This window comes from Erinaceus europaeus, chromosome 15, assembly GCF_950295315.1.
Source record: "Erinaceus europaeus chromosome 15, mEriEur2.1, whole genome shotgun sequence".
In the NCBI taxonomy this organism is placed as follows: Eukaryota; Metazoa; Chordata; class Mammalia; order Eulipotyphla; family Erinaceidae; genus Erinaceus; species Erinaceus europaeus.
Window position 1 is genome coordinate 19,935,477 of NC_080176.1, and position 23,322 is coordinate 19,958,798.

At 42.8% G+C, this 23,322-nt stretch overlaps 1 protein-coding gene across 2 annotated transcripts in view; it reads left to right on the top strand.

Annotated features, from left to right (window-relative positions):
• The first annotated feature begins 19,407 nt into the window (after window positions 1-19,407).
• Window positions 19,408-23,322, top strand: part of LOC103119753 (integrin alpha-D) — a 38,153-nt gene continuing 34,238 nt past the window's right edge. For both annotated transcript variants that reach the window (XM_060173109.1, XM_007530076.2), the window contains exon 1: window positions 19,408-19,505. In XM_060173109.1, coding sequence (XP_060029092.1) covers window positions 19,475-19,505 — 31 coding nt within the window. In that variant the 5' untranslated portion in view covers window positions 19,408-19,474. The remainder of the gene's footprint in view (window positions 19,506-23,322) is intronic.

Below are 23,322 nucleotides of genomic sequence, written 5' to 3' on the forward strand. Positions count from 1 at the left end.
TCATGTCTGTGTGGGAATCTCAGGACTCCCTGACTAGGGCCCCAGGTGATGAGATGGCCTGGTAGTGACTAAAATGTCATCATTAAAGTATGCCAGTCTCTTGCCCTTATTCAGCTTTTGTAGTCCTTACTTTGTCTGACAAGTGATTTGGAGTGATTGAGGGACATGGAATAGGAGGTAGGTGTGGAGGGTATCTAGGTCTAAGTGGACATTGTTTCATTAGGTACTTTAAGGTGTCTTTTTAGGTCTTTCTACTTGCTTGCTTCATTTATTGACTCACTGCAAACTATTGTGCACTTTTGCTTTAAGTTGTATATTTTTCCCTAACTTATGGATACATGTACATGTGCCCTCTTTCATGAGCCCTGGTCTATATCTAGGTTTTGAGATTTTTGTTAAGAAGTGCACCACTCAAAATGGAATTAAGGGGTCCTATGAGCTAGGAAAGATCTCACTAGAGTAATGAAGCTGGAAGGTTGACATTCCACTCCTGAAGTCTCTGGACACAGTCCTAAGTGAAGCTTGCCGACATGGTACTGGTTGCATTGATTAGGCTCCTGTGCTGAATAACTGTAGGACTGGGGAGATGGCTCAACTATCAGAGCAAAGGATTTGCATGCCTGAGGCCCCGGGGAGCCCAGATTCTATCCCTAGTACCACCATATGCCAGCACTCAGTGGTGTTCTGGTCTCTCTCCCCATCATTCTCCATCTATCATATGAATAAATATCCTTTTAAATTTCAAGAAACACATAAAAATGACGGTACAAGCTATAAGAACCCAAGGGACACTGCAGAGGTGGCCATAGCAGGAAAGTTGATAGCAATCAGAAAGATTTCTACCCTGGCAGGACAAATACCATGACACTCGTCTATCTTTTACTTCTATCTCTTTCTTTCTTTCTTTCTTCCTTCCTTCCTTCCTTTCTTTCTTTCCTTCTTTCTTTCTTTCTCTCCTTCCTTCTTTCTTTTCTTGTCACCAGGTTTAGTACTGAGGCTTATACTACCATTCTCAGTGGGCATTTTTTAAAGTATAAGACCTGGTGGTAGCGCAGTGGGTTAAGTGCATGTGGTGCCAAAGTGCAAGGACTGGCTTAAGGATCCTGGTTCCAGCCCCCAGCTCCCCACCTGCAGGGGTGTTGCTTCACAGGCTGTGAAGCAGGTTTGCAGGCATCTATCTTTCTCTCTCCCTCTTTGTCTTCCCCATCTCTCTCAATTTCTCTCTGTCCTACCCAATAACAATGACAGAAATAACAACAATAATAGTAACAACAACAACAACGATAAACAACAAGGGCAACAAAAGGTAAAAAAATTCCCTCCAGGAACAGTGAATTCACAGTGTAGTCACTGAGCCCCAGAAATAACCCTGGAGGCAAAAAAAAAGATGTTGTGTGTGTGTGTGTGTGTGTGTGTGTGTGTGTGTGAGAGAGAGAGAGAGAGAGAGAGAGAGAGAAATGACAGACACCTGTAGGAATGCTCTACCCCACTCCTGTAACTTTCTCAGTGCAGGAGGGGACAGAGCCCATGGTAACATGTGCACTCTACCAGGTAAGCCACCACCTGGCCCCTTCACCATATTTCTTTTTTTTTCAAAAATTTAAAAAGATTTTATTTATTTATGAGAAATGATAGGAGAGAGAGAGAGAAAGAGAGACAGAGACAGAGAGAGAGGAAGAGAGAGAGAGAGAGAAGGAACCAGTCATCACTCTGGTATATGTGCTGCCAGGGTTTGAACTAAGGACCTCATGCTCCCATAACCTACAGGGAAGAAAAAGAACAAAAGAGGCTTTAACAGCCACTGTGCTCTAACTTAGAGATTGAAATAATATTGAAACAACTGTTAATTTCCACAACTGTGAACTCTTTAAGTACCTTACTTAGACTCAAGTCAATTCAGGCAAGAGTGATCAGTAATTTGAAAAGTACTGAGAGAGGGACCCCATAACATACTATATAGAATGGTTAAACCAACACGAAGAAATACTAGAGAAATGAACCAGGACAAGAGTCCAGCTAAAAGCCTCCCAAAGGTTGAAGCACAAAATAATGAGGTCAACATCACATCCAAACATTAGTTATAAAAATAGTTACTAGTGTGAGTAAAGAGTTTGAAAGAATTGTCATAAAAATGCAGAAACAACAAATGAGAATCTGGTTATTAGAAAGCTGAAAGCTGAAATAGCTGAACTAAGAATACAAATAGCTGAACAAGCTAAAATAGTATCAGAACAGGCTAACAAAATTGACGAACTCCCAAAAACAGTAGAGGGGAGAGAGAATAGAATCAATGAGGCTGAAGACAGAATTTGCAAGATCAAGGACAAATAAGAGACAACTAAAAAAAGAAGTAAGACATCTTAAAAAGAGATTAAGAGATACTGAAAACAACAGAGACATATGAGATGACTTCAAAATAAATAATATACTCATTATTGGCTTACCAGAGGAAGAAAGAGAGGGAGGGGAAGAAAGCATTCTTCAAGACATAATAGCTGAAAACTTCTCTAGTCTAGACAACATCAAATACATGAAGGTTCAAGAAGCCCAGAAGGTCCCAAACAAAGTTAACCCAGACTTAAAGACACCAAGACACATTATATTTAGAGTGGAAAAGAAATAAGGATAAAGAAAGGATCCTGAAGGCTGCAAGAGAAAAACAAAGAGTCACCTACAGAGGAAAACCCATAAGATTAGTAGCAAACTTCTCCACACAAACACTACAGGCCAGAAGAGAATGGCAAGATATCTATCGAGTGCTCAATGAGAAAGACTTTCAACCAAGACTACTGTATCCTGCTAGATTGTCATTCAGACTAGGTGGAAGCATAATAACCTCCTCAGACAAGCAACAGTTGAAAGAATCAACTATCACCAAGCCTGCCCTGAAAGAAGTTCTGAAAGTTCTCCTATAGACAGACCACCATAAATATGCCATATATCAGAACACCCTAAAGCTTTACAAGAATGGTGTTAAAATATCTCCAATCTTTGATATCAATAAATGTCAATGGCCTGAATTCATCTGTTAAAAGGCACAGAGTAGGAAGATGGATCAGAAAACACAACTTACTGATATGCTGTGTACAGGAAACCCACCTAAATCAACAAGACAAACGCAGACTCAAAGTGAAAGGATGGAAAACTATCATACAAGCCAATGGCCCACAAAAAGGAACAAATATTCTCATATCTGACATGATAGACTTTAATATAAATAAAATTAAAAAACAATAGGGATGAACACTACTTACTGCTCAGTGGATCAGTCAATCAAGAGGACTTAATAATTATTAACATCTATGTACCCAATGAGAAGCCATCTAAATATATCAAACATCTACTAAAAGAGCTACAGAAATATATTAACAGCAACACAGTCATAGTAGGGGACTTCAACACCCCACTCTCTCAACTTGACAGATCATCCAGGCATAAAATCAATAAAGACATGATGGAGCTAAATGAGGAGATAGATAAACTAGAACTAGATAGATAAACTAGAACTATTGGACATTTTCAGAGTTATTTATCCCAAGAAACTGGAATACATATTTTACTCAAGTCCACATGGGTCATTCTCAAGGATAGACCATATGTTAGGCCACAAAGACAGCATCAAAAAATTCAACAGCACTGAAATCATCCCAAGTGTCTTCTCAGACCACAGTGGAATTAAACTAACACTTAACAATCAACTAAAGATTAGTAATAGTCCCAAAATGTGGAAGCTCAACAGTACACTTCTTAACAATGACTGGGTCAAAGAGGAAATCAAGAAATCAAAATGTTTCAAGAGCTCAATGAAAATGAAGACACAAGCTATCAAAATATTTGGGACACAGATAAGGCAGTAGAGAGGTAAGTTCACAAGTACACATTAGGAAACAAGAAAAAGTACAAATAAACAACCTGATTGCACACCTTAAAGACTTAGAAGAAGAAGAACAAAGGAACCCTAAAACAGCCAGAAGGACAGAAATAACTAAAGTTAGGGCAGAAATAAATAACACTGAATATAAGAAAACCATACAAAAGATCAATGAAAGTAAATGTTGGTTCTTTGAAAGAGTGAACAAAATCAACAAACCTTTAGCCAGACTCACAGAACAAAAAAGGAAGAAGACCCAAATAAATCAGATTGTAAATGAAAGAGAAGATATCACGACAGACACCGCAGAAATTCAATATATCATGTGAGGCTTCGATGAACAACTATATGCCACTAAGCTAGAGAACCTGGAAGAAATGGACAATTTCCTAGATACCTATGAACTTCCAAAATTAAATAAAGAGGGACTAGATAATATGAACAGGCTCATCACAGCTAACAAAATTGAAATAGTTATCAAAAACTTTCCCAAGAATAAAAGCCCTGGACTAGATGGTTTTACAAATGAATTCTACAAAACCTTCAAGGAAAAACTAATACCTCTACTTTTAAAGTCTTCCAGAAGATTGAAGACACTGGAATACTCCCTGCCAGCTTCTATGAAGCCAACATCACTCTGATACCAAAAACAGACAGGGACACAACCAAAAAAGGAAGCTACAGATCAATATCTCTGATGAACATAGATGCTAAAATATTGAGCAAAATTCTAGCCAACCAGATACAGCAGTATATTAAAAGATTGTTTATCATGACCAAGTGGGGTTTATCCCAGGGATGCAAGGTTGGTTTAATATACATAAATAAATCAATGTGATCCACCACATCAATAAAAGCAAGACCAAAAACCATATGATCATATCAATAGATGTGGAGAAAGCCTTTGACAAAATCCAACATCCCTTTATGATCAAAACGCTACAAAAAAATGGGAATAGATGGAAAATTCCTCAATATAGGAAATCATCAGGCAATACAGTAAGGTGTCAGGCTACAAAATTACCATTCAAAAGTCAGTGGCATTCCTCTATGCAGACACTAAGTTAGAAGATGATGAAATCCAGAAATCAGTTTCTTTTACTACAGCAACAAAAATAATAAAATATCTAGGAATAAACCTAACCAGAGAAGTGAAAGACTGTATGCTAAAAATTATGAGTCACTACTCAAGGAAATATAAAAAGACATAAAGAAGGGGAAAGATGACATAGTGGGGGTTGCACTGTTAAATGGGAATCTGGGGAATGTTATGCATGTACAAACTATTGTATTTACTGTTGAATGTAAAAAATTAATTCCCCAAGAAAGAAATAAAAAAATATATATTTTTATTAAAAAAATTAAATAAATGCATTTCCTCATGTGAAAAAAAAAGAAGGGGAAAGATACTGCGTGGAGTTGTACCCCTCTTACCCTATGGTTTTGTTAATGTCTCCTTTTTAAATAAATTTTTAAAAAAATTTAAAAGAAGTGCAAAGATATTCCATATTCATGGGTTGGAAGAATTAACATCATTAAAATGAATATACTACCCAGAGCCATATACAAATTTAATGCTATCCCCATCAAGATCCCAATAACATTTTTTAAGAGAATAGAACAAATGATGCAATTGTTTATCTGGAACAAGAAAAGACCTAGAATTGCCAAAACAATCTTGAGAAGAACAGAACTGGAGGCATCACACTCCCAGATCTCAAATTGTATTATAGGGCCATTGTCATCAAAACTGCTTGGTACTGGAACATGAATTGACACACTGACCAGTGGAATAGAATTGAGAGCCCAGAAGTAAACCCCCACATCTATGGAATCTAATCTTTGACAAAGGTGCCCAAACTATTAAATGGGGAAAGCAGAGTCTCTTCAACAAATGGTGTTGGAAACAATGGGTTGAAACATGCAGAAGAATGAAACTGAACCACTATATTTCACCAAATACAAAAGTAAATTCCAAGTGGATCAAGGACTTGGATGTTAGATCACAAATTATCAGATACTTAGAGGAAAATATTGGCAGAACTCTTTTCTGCATAAATTTTAAAGACATCTTCAATGAAACTAATCTAATCACAAAAAAGACTAAGGCAAGTATAAACCTATGGGACTACATAAAATTAAAAAGCTTCTGCACAGCAAAAGAAACTACTACCCAAAGAGAACCTTCATAGAATGGGAGAAGATCTTCACATGCCATGCATCAGACAAGAGGCTAATAACCAAACTATATAGAGAGCTTGCCAAACTCAACAACAATAAAACAAATGACCCCATCCAAAAATAGGGAGAGGACATGGACAGAATATTCACCACAGAAGAGATCCAAAAGGCCGAGAAACACATGAAAACATGCTTCAAGTCTTTGATTGTCAGATAAATGCAAATAAAGACAACAATGAGATACCACTTCACTCCTGTGAGAATGTCATACATCAGAAAAGGTAGCAGCAGCAAATGCTGGAAAGGTTGTGGGGTCAAAGGAACCCTCCTACACTGCTGGTGGGAATGTCAATTGGTCCAACCTCTGTGGATAACAGTCTGGAGAACTCTCAGAAGGCTAGAAATGGACCTACCCTATGATCCTGAAATTTCTCTCCTGGGATATATCCTAAGGAATCCAACACACCCATCCAAAAAGATCTGTGTATACCTGTGTTCATAGCAGCACAATTTGTCATAGCCAAAACCTGGAAGCAACCCAGGTGTCCAACAACAGATGAGTGGCTGAGAAAGTTGTGGTATATATACACAATGGAATACTACTCAGCTATTAAAAACGGTGATTTCACCATTCATTTTCAGCCCATCTTGGATGGAGCTTGAAGAAATCATGTTAAGTGAAATAAGTCAGAAACAGAAAGATGAATATGGGATGATCTCACTCTCAGGCCGAAGTTGAAAAACAAGATCAGAAGAGAAAACACTAAGCAGAGCCTGGACTGGAGTTGGTGTACTGCACCAAAGTAAAAGACTCTGGGGTGGGGGTGGGGGGAGTACAGGTCCTGGAAAAGGAAGACAGAGGACCTAGTGGGGGTTGTATTGTTATGTGGGAAACTCTTAAATGTTATGCATGTACAAACTATTGTATTTACTGTCAAATGTAAAACATTAATCCCCCAATAAAGAAAATTAGAAAAAAGATGATAAAAAGATTAAGAAAAAAAAGAAGCAGAGAGGCTGTCTGGGATTGAAGTCAGTGGAAGAATATGTAGTCTTTCAGGGAAAAGGGTTCTGTTGAAATTCTAAGAGAGAGGCAGCCATCTTTGAGAGGAAAAGGGGACTCCTACCAAGCATTTAGAAACTAGGTCTTGAAGGGAGAGAGAGAGAGAGAGAGAGAGAGAGAGAGAGAGAGACGCACAGACTGATTGACTGCTTACATTTCTTTATTTTTCAAACCACTTCTTATTTGTGATTAACAGTGGTTTACAAGACTGTAAGATTCCACACCACAACCACCAGAGTTCTCTGTCCCCCACCCTCCCAATGATAACCAGCATAATTCTCACAAAGTCCTAGAAATTAGCTTGTTTACTACTGGTTTGTTGGTTTGTGTGTTGCCACTTCATGCACATCAGTTCTCTAGATTTCACATATGAGTGAAACCATCTGGTAGTTTTCTTTCACGTAGATGTATAACTTCTCTGTAATGGAGAAGGAAGCCACAGGAAAGTCGTCACTGGCTGCCATGCAGGGCTGGGACTGGGGATGCCACAACCTGACTGCAGCGTTGGGAGAAGGGCGCCTCCATCTAGGATCTTGCCCTGGGCTGGCTCCTTGCATTACGTGTGTGTGTGTGAAAGAGAGAGAGAGAGATCTGAACCTTGCAACTACCTCTTCCCCTCTTGGGGTTAGGGGCTTCAAGGCACACCCAGTTCTGTGGGATCTTCTTGTTGGGCAGGGCTGGCTCAGAGGAGGCCACCTACCCTCAAGCCATTCAGTCCGGGCTGTCCCTGGAACAGTAGGTCAGGCCAGCCCCTGGGAGGTGGGAGAGGGCAGGTAGGTAGTTGGGGGGGGGTGTGGTTTCCTGAGTTGGGTCATGCAGCTCCCAATTTAGACAAGCCCCCAGAGAGAAGGGGGGGGAATTTTGGAAGCTCCACTCTGGGGCCCAATCTAAACCAGACTGCGCCCCCTACTGGCTGCTTCTGAAAACTGGCTGGCCACAGCTTTCAGGTGTGTGGTAGGGTTTTGATAGAGGGTGAGAGAAAGTGGGCAGGGGTAGATAGCATAACGGTTATGCAGAGAGACTCTCATGCCTGAGGCTCCAAAGTCCCAGGTTCAATTCCCTGCACCACCATAAGCTAGAGCTGAGCAGTACTCTGGCAAAAAAAAAAAAAAATGGGGCAGGGGTAGATAGCATAACGGTTATGCAAAGAGGGTGAGAGAAAGAAAGAGTAGGGGAGACACCTGCAGCACTGCTACACAGCTTGTAGAGTTTCCCTCCTGCAGGTGGGAAGTGGGGACTTGAACCCAGGTGCTTGCACAAGGTAAGATGTGGAGAGAATCGGGAGTCGGGCAGTAGTGCAGCGGGTTAAGCGGAGGTGGCGCAAAGCCCAAGGACCAGCACAAGGATCCTGGTTTGAGCCCCTGGCTCCCCACCTGCAGGGAAGTCCCTTCACAGGTGGTGAAGCAGATCTGCAGGTGTCTATCTTTTTCTTCCCCTCCTTTCTCAATTTCTCTCTGTCCTAACAATGACAACAATGAAAAAACAAAGGCAACAACAGGGAAGATAAATAAATAAATAAATAAATAAGATTATTTAAAAAAAAAGATCCGTATATTAAAAAAAAAAAAAAAGATGTGGAGAGAATCACAGTTCCCTAGCTAGATTGGCAAGCCTCCCAAAGGCGTGGCCTTCTACAACCCTGCCTCCCACTGCTGAGTTCCTCAAGGCTCCTGGGCTACAGCCTTGAGGAGCCAGCCTGATCTCTCACATTTTGGCTGCAGGGGGCAGCAAAGAGGGGTCTCTGAGCCAGGGAGCTGTGAGGGCCCCAAGTCAGCCTTGCTTGGGGCCATCAGCCCATCTGGCCCAGCTCAAGGCGAGTTTTCTGTGTTTGTCCTTAAAACAAAGCTTGTTATATTGGTCTGAAGTGTTGCTGTTTGCCCTGAAGAGAAAGGGCAAGTGGGAATGGGGTGGGGCTGTGAGTTTCTGCTTCATGGTCTTTCTTTGCAAATTTAGTTTTGACATTTGAGTAGCTCTTGTGAACCCAGTGCCTAGCCCAGCTCCCAGTGTCAGCTCAGCTCCTTCACCTAGAGGTGCCGGGGAGGAAGCCCTGTACCTCTGGCCCCACTCCAGTAACTCTTACACTTACTAGGCAACCTCAGCGGCCACTTCAGGATTGCTTGTTCTTTGATTTTCCCAGATCACATTTCCATGAACCAGGGATGCGCCGCCCCGTCACGACCACCAGAGAGACTGACAAAGTCATCTCCTCTGGACCTGAATTCAGACTTCAAAGAAGCTGGGCAGAAGGACGGGAATGGGTCGACGCATTCTCCCCCCGTTATTGCTACAAACAATTATACTGTCACAATTGATTAATAATGCTTTGGCAGTGCCTGGTGGGAATGGAGAGTCAGAAGCACCCCCTCTCCCTTACACAGGAGCATATTTGAAAGTTACATTATTGAAAGTGGAGAAGGTGGGTCAACATAGACGGACAAAACAAGTCATGTTATGACTTGCCCCTCATAGAAACAATACAGAGATTGAGGCCTCCCAGGTACAAGTTGACTTATTGAAACAAAGAAAGATTAATAGTTAAACTGTACCAGACCTAGATGAGCAGTGGTCCACGACTAGGCAAAGATCTGTACGCCCCCATAGAAGATTAATGGTAGAGATAGCCCTCAGCAAAAGTCTAAAACAATTCTGGGTATGACCTCCCCTGGGAACAGAACGATACAAAGTATTGTACCCATTCTTTACAGTTATGGGGGAATAACATGTAGCCTGCCAAAGCCACAAGACTATTGTTACTTCTTTATGAGCTGGTTGCTTAGGCAACCTGAAAAAAGTATAAAAGCTAATGCAGTTTCACTATTAAAACGAGTCCAGATTCACCCTCCATTGGAGTGTGGTGTCTGTCTGTTCTCCCTCACCGGCTCCTGACCCACCTGGGAGGTTGCCTTCAAGACCCCTGACCCTCCTGCTGCTTGTCCACTGAGTGGTCCGCGGCACAGGGATGTTCTAAAAAACCCCGATTCTGACAGCAGCCCATGATTCTGAAGACTTGGTCTCCAAAGAAAGATAAAGAGATATGGGGAAAGGGACCACTGTCTAGGAAGTCCAAGCCATTATTTTCATGAGGGGCCGGAGGCATGTCCCCCGACCTCATGAACTTGTGATGGAGAGTCTTTTTCAGACTGGGAACTTTCCTGTATATGCTTTCTCATTCCTTTTGAACAAAAATCATAAATTACCATGTATGGCCAACTGAAACCCACCACAAATATCCTGACTTTGATCAACCACCCCCTTTCCCCTGCCCTGAGGTGCTTGTAATTTACCCTTAGAGAAAAAAGCCTACCTAGGCATGGTGAGCTCATGACCAGACCTTATACGCTAACTTTCCATTTGTGATCACATTCTTGGTAGGTCAAGATGTAAGTATGCATTGTGTGTAGATTAATGATTACCTCAACCTTCTTTCTGAACCTTGGGTGTATCTACTTGCTTGTATCTCTTTTTTTTTTTTTTTTTTTTTTTTACCAGAACACTGTTCAGTTCTGGCTTATGGTGGTGCGGGGGGTTGAACCTGGAACATTGGAGTCTCAGGCATGAGAGTCTGTTTGCATAACCATTATGCTATCTACCCTCCACCCGCTTGTATCTCTTAATAAACAAGTCATCCATGAGGCTTCTCCCGGAGCTGGTTGTGTGTTTCCTTCCTCTCTGCACACTCTACCTGCTTCGCCAGGGCCCCAGAGGGCCCTCAGGGGCCACCCCGGTCTCCACTGCCAGTGGCCAGGGAGACAGAGAGCCCTAGGATGACCCACAATGAGAGAGGGAGAGAGTCCATGTGCATGTGTACAAACTTTTCCTGTCACCAAGACTTCTCTGTCACCAACTGGATGCTCTACAACTTAACTGGATATATATATAGACGTGGAAATAGCATTAGATTCCACAAGTTTTGTACTCAGTCTGTTAAGGGAAGATTAGGACCAGAGTATCCTAAAACCCAGTTCCGCCAGGACCCAGAACTTTTGTGACTTGCTTTTGCTTCCTGAGAGGGAAGAGAATGTGGAGAACACCTGAGAAAGTCAGACCTTTCGTTTCCCTTACCTGAGAGTGTTGCAGAAATGATCCCCAAAGCACAAGACTAGAGCCGGTTCTTGGTGAAAGAGAGGAGTTTTATGACAGGTGTGTAGGAGACTCCGGATCACTCCGGGAAGTTCTCCCGCACCTTGGAAAAACCCACAGTTTTACTGCCATCCCCTTCCCCCAAAGGGATGGAGGGAGCAGGTTTATTTCACTATTGCAAAGTAGGCAGAAACAGACAAAGGCAATCTTTCACGTAATTGCTATACATGCTTCTTATCTGTGGCCTTGGTATGGGCAGAGAAGAGAAGGCCTAGTGCCTGCTGTGTATCAGTCCTGAGATGGCTGTGTTCCTCCCTAGTTATCTTTATCTTTTAGCATCTTTGTCTCTGGCCTATTAGCTTAGGAATGTGGAGGGGAGGAGGGGTAGCGACTACAGCCACTGTTTTGCCAGGAGAGCAAGCACAAAGGAAATGGAGTCTTACGCTATATGTGTGCATATCACAGAGGAAAGACAATTCTCCACCAGGCACATAGATTAAAATATCCACACAGGGGAAATCAGGAGGGTGTGTACTCTGTGCTCATCTATTTTCCATAACAAGAGGGAAGAGAAATAATGAGGAACACCCAGAAGTGGTAATAGACGTAGGTGTAGCTTAAAAAGGAAGTGAAGGGGACCAAGCAATGCATGCATTACAGTACACAAGGACCCAGGTTCAAGCCTCCAGTCTCCACCTGCAGATGAGAAGCTTCCTGAGCCATGAAATGGTTCTGCAGGTGTCTCTTTCTCTCCCTCTCTGTCTCCCCTTTCCTCTCAATTTCTCTGTCTCTATCCAAAACAAATAAAAATAACTTGTAAAAAGAAAATAAAGAAGTGGAGGTAGGAATGCAGAAGTGCATAAAAGAGCCCAGCTTCTTGGCCATGCTGCCATCTTTACCACGTGCCTCTCTAGGCACGTCCTTTTCATGTTCCTAAATAAAGTTTGTAAAAAAAAATGTTGAATAATGATAAAGTTTGTAAAAAAAAATGTCCTGGTGTTGAGATTTTAAACATTATATATATATTTTTTAAACATTATATATATAACTATATATATATATATAACTATATATATATGGGAATAAGACAACTTTTATTTAAGGAATTCTTTTTTAAAATTTTATTTATTTATTTGTTATTTATTTATAAAAAGGAAACTGACAAAACCATAGGATAAGAGCGGTGCAACTCCACACAATTCCCAGCATCAGAACTCTGTATCCCATCCTGTCCCCTGATAGCTTTCCTATTCTTTATCCCTCCAGAAGTATGGACCTAGGGTCATTGTGGGATGCAGAAGGTGGAAGGTCTGGCTTCTGTAATTGCTTCCCCACTGAACATGGGCATTGACAGGTTGATCTATACTCTCAGCCTGCCTCTCTCTTTCCCTAGGGGGGCAGGCTCTGGGGAAGTGGGGCTCCAGGACACATTGTTGGGGTTGTCTGTCCAGGCAAGTCCGGCTGACATCATGGTAGCATCTGGAATCTGGTGGCTGAAAAGAGTTAACATATAAAGCCAAACAAGTTGTTGACTAATCATGAACCTAGAGGCTGGAATAGTGCAGATGAAGAGTTGGGGTAGGGAGAATTCTCTGTTTTGTAGATAGCTGCCAGTCTCTTGCCCTTATTCAGCTTTTGCTTTGATAAGGTTAGCTTTGGAGCAAGTGAGGGAAGTGTAACAGGAAGTAGGTGAGGAGGGTATCTAAGTCTAAGTAAACACTATTTCATTAGGAGCTTTATACTGACTCATTGCAGACTATTGTGTACTTTTGCTTTCAGGTATATATTTTGCCCTAATTTATGGATACATGTGAACATATGCTCCGTCTCATGGAACCTGGTCTATATCTAGATTTTGGGACTTTGTTAGGAAGTGAACCACCTGTTATGGAATTAGAGAACGCTATGAAAGGAAAGGTCTCACCCAAGTAATGAGGCCGAAGGGTTGATAATCCTCGCCTGAAGTCTCTGGACACAGTCTGAAGTGAAGCATGCTGAGGTGGTACTCGTTGTGTTGATTAGGTTGGGATCAGCAGATGCAATATCATTTGATATGAATTGAGAGAAGCATGCAGGAAAGTGAGCCCCACCCTAAAGGTTCCAGGACTGGGGGAAATATAGGCTCTATAGAGGAAGTGGGCGGTTCCTGATGTCTTAGGGTTAAGAGAGCAATAGTTATTGCTATAATCGTATTATTTGGCAGTTGGGTTAACTTTGAAATATTCCTTTGCTAGGATTTGCTGTATCATACACACATCACCATAATTTATATTTATATAAATATAAATTATAAATTATAAATATAAATTATGGCACCATAGTTTATATTTATTTTTGACATTATCTGTGTATAGCTGTGCCACCAGCTGCTTCTGTTCTCCCTGATCTAAGCTTTTAAGAGAGTCAACATAACAAAGACTCAGCCTATGGTCTGTGCATTGAAAAGTTTGAGACATTCAATAATTTTTTCCCCTCTCATATTAATTAAATAGTGATATATATGACTACAAATTAATAGGAGTGTACATAAATACCATTCCCACCACCAAAAGACTGTGTCCTATCCTATCCTCCCCCCGCACTCCCCCCCCCCCCCCCAGTGAATCTGAACTTCTGCCCTCGCCCTCAACCCAGAGATTTTTACTTTGGTGCCCTACTCCGTATTTAAGGAATTCTACAACACAGTCACAGACAGTGTGCTTTATAACTCAGTGCTATCTATACATTGAAGCAAGCAAGGAAGGTCATTGCCATTTTGGACAGGTTTTTTTTTTTTTTTTTTCTAACGGAAGATTCAAGAGGATCTTTGAGTGTATTGGAAAATGTCTTGCACAACTCAGTTAATCCACGACTCAGTTTTAGTGATTATGTAGGTGGAGATCCTCTTGTGAAGATCAATTTATTAATAGATTCCTTTGTACTTGATTCATGTTGTGGCCTCCCCATATGCTCACCAGCTCAGACGGTCTCAGAAATGCCATTCTCTTGGGCTTTTTGTGGATGCCATGTTATATAGGCATGATTGGACCAATCTCAAGCTCCAGGATCAAAGTTCCAGCTTTTGGGGCCGGGTGGTGGTGCACCTGGTTAAGTGCATATGTTATAATGTACATGGACCTGGGTTTGAGCCCTAGGTCCCCATCTGCAGAGGGAAATCTTTGCAAGTGGTAAAGCAGTGCTGCAGGTGTCTCTCTGTCTCTCTCCCTCACCGTCCCTCTCACCAACCCTCTCAATCGCTCTCTGTTTCTATCCAATAAATACATAAAATACTTAAAAGAAAAAAAGGAAGTTCTAACACTCTAGTCATGCAGTTGACTCAAATGGCAAAGTTTCCATCTTTGGGTGCTTTCTCATTAAAAGATATCTCATTACTTAGGAAATTGGAGGATTTTAGGAATTCTGCACTAGGGCTCAGGGAGATACCTCAGCGGCCAAGCCCAGGACTTGCAAGCCTAAGGAATTCTGTGCCAGAAATGGAGACAAAAAAAAACTATATAGAGTTCCTATTATAAATCATAATATCATGAACTTTGTGAATGTTCACTTAGAGTTGATGAAATCCCTGGGAGGCAGTCTGAGGATGCCCCATGTTTGAAGAACATTATCCAAAACAGCTGCTGAGAAAGTCCAAGTCTTGGTCACTTCAGTACTCAGTCTGGGAAAAAAAAAGACATTTTCAAGCCAGTGTGTGGTTCACACCACCATTTGAACATCTTTCTGACATTTGTCCTCCTTGTTCTTTAGAAAGAAGTGAGAACTAAAAGAATTGCTGAGGCAAGTGATACAACTGAGGCAAAGTTTGAACCCTTTGCAGTTGCTTGAAGTCAGCTATATGTTAGCCTCAAATCTTGCTCGTGCAGGGCACTCCACAATTAAAGATGTTATATGCAATAGGCTGTCATTCAGGATTGTGTCTGAAAGGCAGATAGGGAGAAGGTGAAGAAAACAAAGAGAACGTTAAGCTTGGGGTTTGAGGAAGATAATCAATAATGATTTTGAGATTTGAGACACAACGCAAAGATGACAGGTCCACAGGATCTGGAATTCATAGATCAGGTGCTGTCTGCTCAAGACCCCTTGGTACAAGAGGGAGACTGTTGTTCTACTTGACCTTGACACTCTACAGATCAAAATAGCTCAAAGTCAACTCTAGCCCTACTCTCTACAACAAGACCATATGTCTGCATGCTTTTTCTAATGTCCTCTGCTTGTTAAATGTCAACTCAAATAAATTGACTTAATATTTTTTGTTTACAAAACTGCAGTTTCTAGACTTGACATTTAATCTACATTTTAACTGCTATAAATAAGTCACCTATGTACTTAAAATAATTAATGCCATCATTAAGTATTTCACAATCTTTAAAGAACTGTATTTTACTTAATTTGTATAATAGTTTATTCTTGGCTTTCAAGACTGATTTTTTAGAAGTACAACTTCTCACCTCTTCAAAATGTGTTACCACACTTCACTCCCCCACCAAAGCACCAATATGCTCCCACCAAAGTCCACTGAATACTTGCCACCTTTGCAACCCACACACTGCCACCCCCAAACCTCCTTAATAACCACATTTTGAAGTGTGAGACCAAAAGCTTTTCTTCATTTGACTTTGCTTTTGTTCCCTTGCTTTGTTTCTTTTTCTTTCCTTTTCTTTTCTTTCTTTCTTTCTTTTTTTCTTTTTTTTTTTGATAAGGGGTGGAGAGAGAGAGAGAGAGAGAGAACATTCAAAATTTCCTTTTATTGAAGTCCCTTTAGTATTTTTTTGTAGGACTGTTACACTGGTAGTGAATATCTTTTTAAATATTTATTTATTTCCCCTTTTGTTTCCCTTGTTTTTTATTGTCATTGTAGTTATTTTTGTTGTTGTAGTTGTTGTTGGGTAGGACAGAGAGAAATGAAGAGAGAAGGGGAAGACAAAAAGGGGGTGAAAGATAGACACCTGCAGACCTGCTTCATCATCTGTGAAGCAATTCCCCTGCAGGTCTCTGAGCTCCAGCAATAATCCTGGAGGAGAAAAAAAGAAAAAAACCTTTCATGCCTGAGTTTCCTAGGTCCTAGGTTCTATCCCCTGAACCACCCCACCACAAGCCAGAGCTAAGCAGTGCTTTGATAAAAAAAAATAATAAGTAAAGAATAGATCAGGAGGGGAATGGATACCCAAGCTGATAATTGCAGACAATGGATTTACTAGTGAGCAGAAAAGAGAACAGGTGACAGATAAATGTGATGATGTGAGTGGACCCCAGCTTTGTCCTGTGTGGAAGAATGCATGATGCATGGATCCTTCCATATGAACAGACAAAGCTAATCAAAGAAGAGAGAAATCAGAAAAGCGGTTGCCTCTGGTGGGATAGAAATATATCTTTAACAGTGGTTAGCTTTAAAATTTTTTATTAGTGATATAATATCGATTTTCACAATTATGAGATAATGGGTATAATTCCATACCATTCTCCCCACCACCAGAGTTCTGTGTCCCCATAGTCTCCACCGGAAACTACAGTAGTTCTCCCAAGCTCTCAGATATTGGTTGATATATATAAATATGTCCATTTTTTCTATGTCTTGCCATCTCTTCCTTTCTAAGTCACACCTACATCTCTTACTACTTTCAAATGTCCTTTCTTGTTTTTCCCCCCTCCTCTCTCTGTGGGTCTTGATGGAATTGGTCTTCAGAACCCTGTAGTTATCTTCCCCTAACATTTCTCCCCCCTCTAGGGATATGGGCCAGAATTCTTTTGGGTTTTCAGAAGGTGGAAGGCCTGGCTTCTATAATTGCTTCTCTGCTGGACCTGGGTGTTGGCAGGTCGATCTATACCCCCAGCTTGTTTCTATATTTCCCTGGTGGGGTAGGATTCTGGAGAGGCGAGGTTCTGGGGCACATTGGTGAGGTCATCCACCCAGGGAGTTCAGGATGGAATCATAGTATCATCTGCAACTTGGTGTCTGAATGGCAGTAAGTTATGAGGCAGGAAAAAAATCTTTAATAAATAGGAACCAGAAAGTAGGAATAGAGCAGATGAGAAGAGGGACTTCAGCATGGCAAGAAGCTAGAAATTCTATTTTAAGTGTGTTCCTGGGGACCCATGACTTTAGTGATTTTTTTCCTTGAGCTTGATAGGTGGGCCAAAAATATTATCTGAGAAGCTGGTGTCAGAATTGATAATAGGCCTAGAGAGCTGGACTAGGGCAGAGAATAGCTCCCAAACTTGAAGAAAGTATATAAATACAAAAAATAAATACTGCTTACCCCACTGATCTGACCCCGGGTCTGTGTATATTCACATTTAGCACAGGAGTCAGTGTAACATTACTTAACTTTAACATTCAACACTTATTATTTTAACCTTCATTATTTGGAGGAAGTATAGAAAATAGGTGGTTGTTACTTATTGTCTGTAACTTTTCCACAATGAAGCATAAATAGATGTTTCTCAAAAATATGAAAATAATTCAATATATAAAGTCTTGGAATAGACATAGAAAATATAAATATAGAAAAATCCAAACGAGTCTTCCTCCACGCGCCCCGCCCCCCAGCCCCAGAGCACTGTTCAGCTCTGGTTTATGATGGTACAGGGGGATTGAACTTTATGCCTCAAAGTCTCAGACATGAGAGTCTTTCTGCATAACCATCCCGCTATCTCCCTTGCACATCCAGGTCTGAGTTCTTGCCAATGGTGTGTGAAACTGGTACGTCTTCCTTCACCTCTGTAACAGGAATGTCACATCATACATAAGAAACCTCAGTAGAAAGGGGCTTGGATTTCAGACAAATCACTACAACAAAGGACAAAGGTTCAGCATCCAAGCAACAAGGACACAGAGAGATGCACTTATAAAAGATCAAGAGTCACCTCACACCGCAATTGGGGAGAATAAAAATAAATAAATAAATAAATAAAAGCCTAAGACACAGAACTTGTATTGGATGACAAGAGGGCAGGTTCAACAAAATATCAGTGCTCCAGCCCCCTTACAGTCTTGTGTCTACAACTTTACCCTCTAGTGGGAGGTGGGAAATAAGCCTACACACTGCGTGGAATTTGCAGCAGAGGCAGCAGACTTCCTGGTAACTATGGCAGTTGGTTGAGTGCTGATGAACCTGGTGGATCCTGCCATATTGGAATTCAGTTTCCATAGTAACAGACTTAGGGTGGAACTGAGAACAGTGCTCCACTTACATCACACAGCCTGCCAGTCTGCTAGGCCACCAGATCTGTACCCTTAAACTTTTTCTTTCTTTTTCCATTTTTAATTCAATAGAACAGAGAGAAATTGAGAGGGGGAGGTGTCTGTCTTTCTCTCCCCCCTCTGTCTTTCCCTCCTCTCTCCATTTCTCTCTGTCCTATCCAACAACAATGACATCGGTAACAATAATAATAACCACAACAATGATAAAACAACAAGGACAACAAAAGGGGAAAAAATAGACTCAAAGAGCAGTGGATTCGTGGTGCAGGCACCGAGCCCCAGCAATAACCCTGGAAAAAGAAAGAAAGAAAGAAAGAATGGGGCTAGGTGGTGGTGCATACATATTAATTACTGTGTGCAAGGACCAGGGTTTGAGGCCCTTGTCCCCACTTGCAGGAGGAAAGCTTTACGAGTGGTGAAGCTGAGCTGCAGGTGTTTCTCTATCTCTCCCTACTATCTCCCCTTCCCTCTCAACTTGTGGATGTCTATGTCCAGTAAATAAAGATAATAAAAAAATTTTAAAGATAAATAAATATATATATATATTTATATATATATATATATATATATATATATATAGAGAGAGAGAGAGAGAGAGAGAGAGAGAGAGCAGAATGGCTGCCAAAATCGTAGAGTAGTGCAAGCATTGTAACTGGTGGCAAACACACACACACACACACACACACACACACACAGCCTCTCCCTCTCCTACACTTCCCCCCACCCCCCATTGTTATCTGAGCTGGCAGTCTGTCCCTTTCTACATGCTTTACAATATGTCCCACCTTTCCTCTCAGACAGTCTGGTTCTGAAGCCCCAGATGGCTACCAGGACTGCTGGGTACTGGCCAGGGCTCAGGGTTAGGAGGGAGCAGTCCAGGGGTACAGCCAGGTCTTGGAGAAGCAAGCCAGACCTCTGGTGGCAGTGGGGGTGGGAGAATGGGAGGGGCTTCCCCAAGAAGGCTTCGACCTGTGTTACAGGACCTTCTTTCTTTCCCTTCCTCCTGCCCTTGAAGGCTCAGTTTCAGCTCTCCCCAGCACTGAGCACCCAGCCGCTCCACGTTGCAGTGCTCTGCTCATTGATGGCCTGTGGAGTTTGGATCTTACTGGGTGGTAAGTAGGGCTCTCAGGGCTTGGAGAAAATCTGACAGGATCTCTATCTGGAAGACCAGACTGAGTCTGGTGGGTCAACTCTTACAGTTCTCAGAAGCAGCTGAAGTCTGCTTCCCAGTGGATCAGGGTCTGCTTCAGAAGGAGGGAATATTCTGGAATCTGGGAGGTGGCATGACCTGAGCTAAAGCAAAGGACTATGAGCTTGTGCTCCTCTCCATATTCTCCAAGGTCTCCCTCCATCTCTTTCTCACTGGGACCTCCGGTATGGGGCCCACACAAGTGAGAGGGGTCTATCCCTGTCCCCACCCCCGAGAGAACAAAGCCACAGAAAGACAACTAGAGAGGATAGAGGTTGCATGGACCCAGACAGAATAATCTAAAAGGTGAAATATGTATCAGAATCACTTTTGTGTGTCAATTGAAAATCTGTATCGGGGAGGTTGGCGGTGGTGCACCTGGTTAAATGTGTATACTACTAAGCACAAGGACCCAAGTTTGAGTCCCTCGCTCCCCACATGTAACAGGGACACCTTATAAGTGGCTAAGTAGGACTGCAGGTGTATATCTTTCTCTCTCCCTCTCTGTCTTCTCCTCCCCTCTCAATTTCTTTCTGTCCTATTGAATAAAATGGAAAAGGGGGGGAAAAAAGAAAAAAATTGCCTCCAGGAGCCATGGATTCATACATAGTGCCAGCACTGAGCCCCAGTGACAGCCTTAGAGGCAAATAAATAAATAAATAAATATCTGTATCAGGGGGTCAGGCAGTGGCTTACCACGTAGAGCACACCGTTACCATGTGAGGGGACCTGGGTTCAACTTCCTAGTCCCACCTGTGAGGGGGAGCTCCATGAAAAGTGGAGCAATGCTGCATTTTGCTCTCTCTCTCTCTCTCTCTCTCTCTCTCTCTCCATTCTCCTTCTATTTCTTTTCTTTTTTCTTTTTTAAGTTTTTAATATTTATTTATTTTCCCTTTTGTTGCCCTTGTTTTATTGTTGTAGTTATTACTGTTGTTGTTATTGATGTTGTTGTTGTTGTTGGATAGGACAGAGAGAAATGGAGAGAGGAGGGGAAGACAGAGAGGAGGAGAGAAAGACAGACACCTGCAGACCTGCTTCACCGCTTGTGTGAAGCGACTTCCTTGTACGTGGGGAGCTGGGTGCTCAAGCCGGGATCCTAACCGGTCCTTGCGCTTTGTGCCACGTGTACTTAACCCGCTGCGCTACCACACGACTCCCTCTCCCTCTATTTCTATCTCTCACGCTCTATCAGGAGCAAAAAGAGGGGAAATTGCTATTGGGAGCAGTGGAGCTGTGTAGGCACTGAGCCCCAGTGAAAATGCTGGTGGTCAAAAAAAAAGAAAGAGGAGGGGGAGAAGGAGGGGGAGGAGGAGGAAGAGAAGGAGAAGAAGAAGAAGGAGAAGGAGGAGGGGGAGGAGGAGGAGAAGGAGGGAAAAAAACCTTATTTGTTGAAAATCAGATTTCCTGAAAAAACAATTTCCTGCTTGTCTTGAGAAAATGGAAGGTCTGGGTCTCAGGGTGTTCAGACTGGTCGCCCCTCAGAAGGGCTGGGGGCTCTGAGGTCCCTAGGACCCTGGTGTGGACGCGCTCTCAGAGCCAGAGAGGGCATCTGGAATCAAGACCGATGCTGGGCTGATCTGTGGAGGCTTCCCTCTTGTTCTTCCTCACGGCTTCTGTGACCTTCTCCCCCATTATGCTCCCACTCCAGCTGCACCCCCACCCAGAAGGGAGGCCACAGGGAGGATGTCTGGCCCCTGAGGCCTTCGGTGTCCTGCTCCTTGTCAGACTCCAGAAGCTGCTTTCAATCCCCGAACCAAAACTGCTCTGTGAGGGAAAGATGTGGGAATGTGAAGTTCTCCTGCAGGGCGTCCTCACAGCCTAGACATCTAGTCTTCCAGGACCTCAGGACTCAGGTATCAGACACCAGGCCTGGGCTGGACAGTCTGAGAACGTTCCCCCCCCCCCCCCCCCGGCCCCCTGTGTTGGAGCTGACACTTCCATTCAGAGGCTACGGGAAATTCTGAGAGGGTTGCCTGGGAGCTGGTCAGATGAATGTGGGGGCGGGGGATTCTTCCTACGCTTTGTGGCTCAGAGAGGGGTCTGGAGTGCCACAGTTCTGGTTCAAGGACTAAAAGCAGCTTCTGGGGTCTGACAAGGAGCAGGACACCGAAAGCCTCAGGGGCCAGACGTCCTCCCTGTGGCCTCCCTCCTGGGTGGGGGCGCAGCCTGGAGTGGGTTCATGTGGGGGGAGAAGGCTGGAGAAGCCATGAGGGAGAACAAGTGTGGAGGCCTCCTTAGGTGCCCTCCTCCCACCTCCGAGCACACAAGCTGAGGGCCTGGCACCAAGGGTAGCATGGGAAGTGTTGGTCATACACAGCCACAAGGTTCCACATCTATTCCTTAGTCTAGACCTGGAGAGCCCCACGTAATCAAAGACTAGAGCAGGACAGTCTTCAAGTCTGGGGCCCGTGTGGCTGGGCTCCTGGGGGGAGTGCTCCTGTCCCTGGAGATACTAGTAACCTGGCCCCTTCACTACTTCAGTAGGTCCCAGCTAAGACAGTGAATTGTATGCTTACTTTTTCTCATTCTCCTCCTCCTTCTATTTTTATTTTATTTTTGCCACCAGAGTTATCACTGGGGCTTAGTGCCTGCAAGACAAGTCTACCACTCCCAGAAGCCAATTTTCCCCCCTTTTATTTCCTTGCTTTCTTTTTTGGATAGAGACAGATAGAAATTGAGAAGAGGGAGTCGGGTGTAGTGCTTCGGGTTAAGCGCACATGGCACGAAGCACGAGGACTGGCTTAAGGATCCCGGTTTGAGCCTCTGGCTCCCCACCTGCAGGGGAGTCGCTTCACAGGCGGTGAAACAGGTCTGCAGGTGTCTATCTTTCTCTCCCCCTCTCTGTCTTCCCCTCCTCTCTCCATTTCTCTCTGTCCTATCTAACAACAATGACATCAATAACAACAACTACCACAACAATAAAACTACACAACAAGGGCAACAAAAGGGAAAATAAATAAATATTTTTAAAAAATTTTTAAAGAATTTATATAAAAAATAAATAAATTGAGAAGAAACAGGAGCTAGGGATGGAGAGGGAGAGAGAGACAGAGAGAGAGAGACCTGCTCTAGAAGCTTCCTTCCTGCAGGTGAGGACAGGTCCCTGTGTGTGATGATCAAATGCAACAATGCCCAGCCCCATGTTCACTTTATCTTTAAGGGACACTTCTTTTTTTTACATTTATTGTATTTATTTATTCCCTTTTGTTGCCCTTATTGGTTTATTGTTGTAGTTATTACTGTTGTTGTTGATTATGCCATCACTGTTGGACAGGACAGAGAGAAATGGAGAGAGGAGAGGAAGACAGACACTTGCAGACCTGCTTCACCTCCTGTGAAGCGACTCTCCTGCAGGTGGGAAGCCAGGGGCTCGAACCAGGATCCTTATGCTAGTCCATTAATGCTTTGCGCCACATGTGCTTAACCTGCTGCGCTACCGCCTGACTCCCAAGGGACACTTCTGATGGTACATTGCAGGCTGTGGCTGCTCTAGTTTAAGGCCATGGGCCTCCTCCTAGGTGTCCTGTTGGGGCCAGAGAGATCCTTGGCCTTTGCATGACAGCTTAATTATTTTTTAAATATTTTATTTTAATGAGAGAAATATAGAAAGACCAAAGTACTGCACACTGCTCGGCTCTGGCTCATGGTGGTGCTGGGGATTGAACCTGGGATATTGGAGCTTCAGACATGAGAGATATTTTGGTTTTGTTTGTTCTGGCTTTTAGAGGCAGAGAAACAGC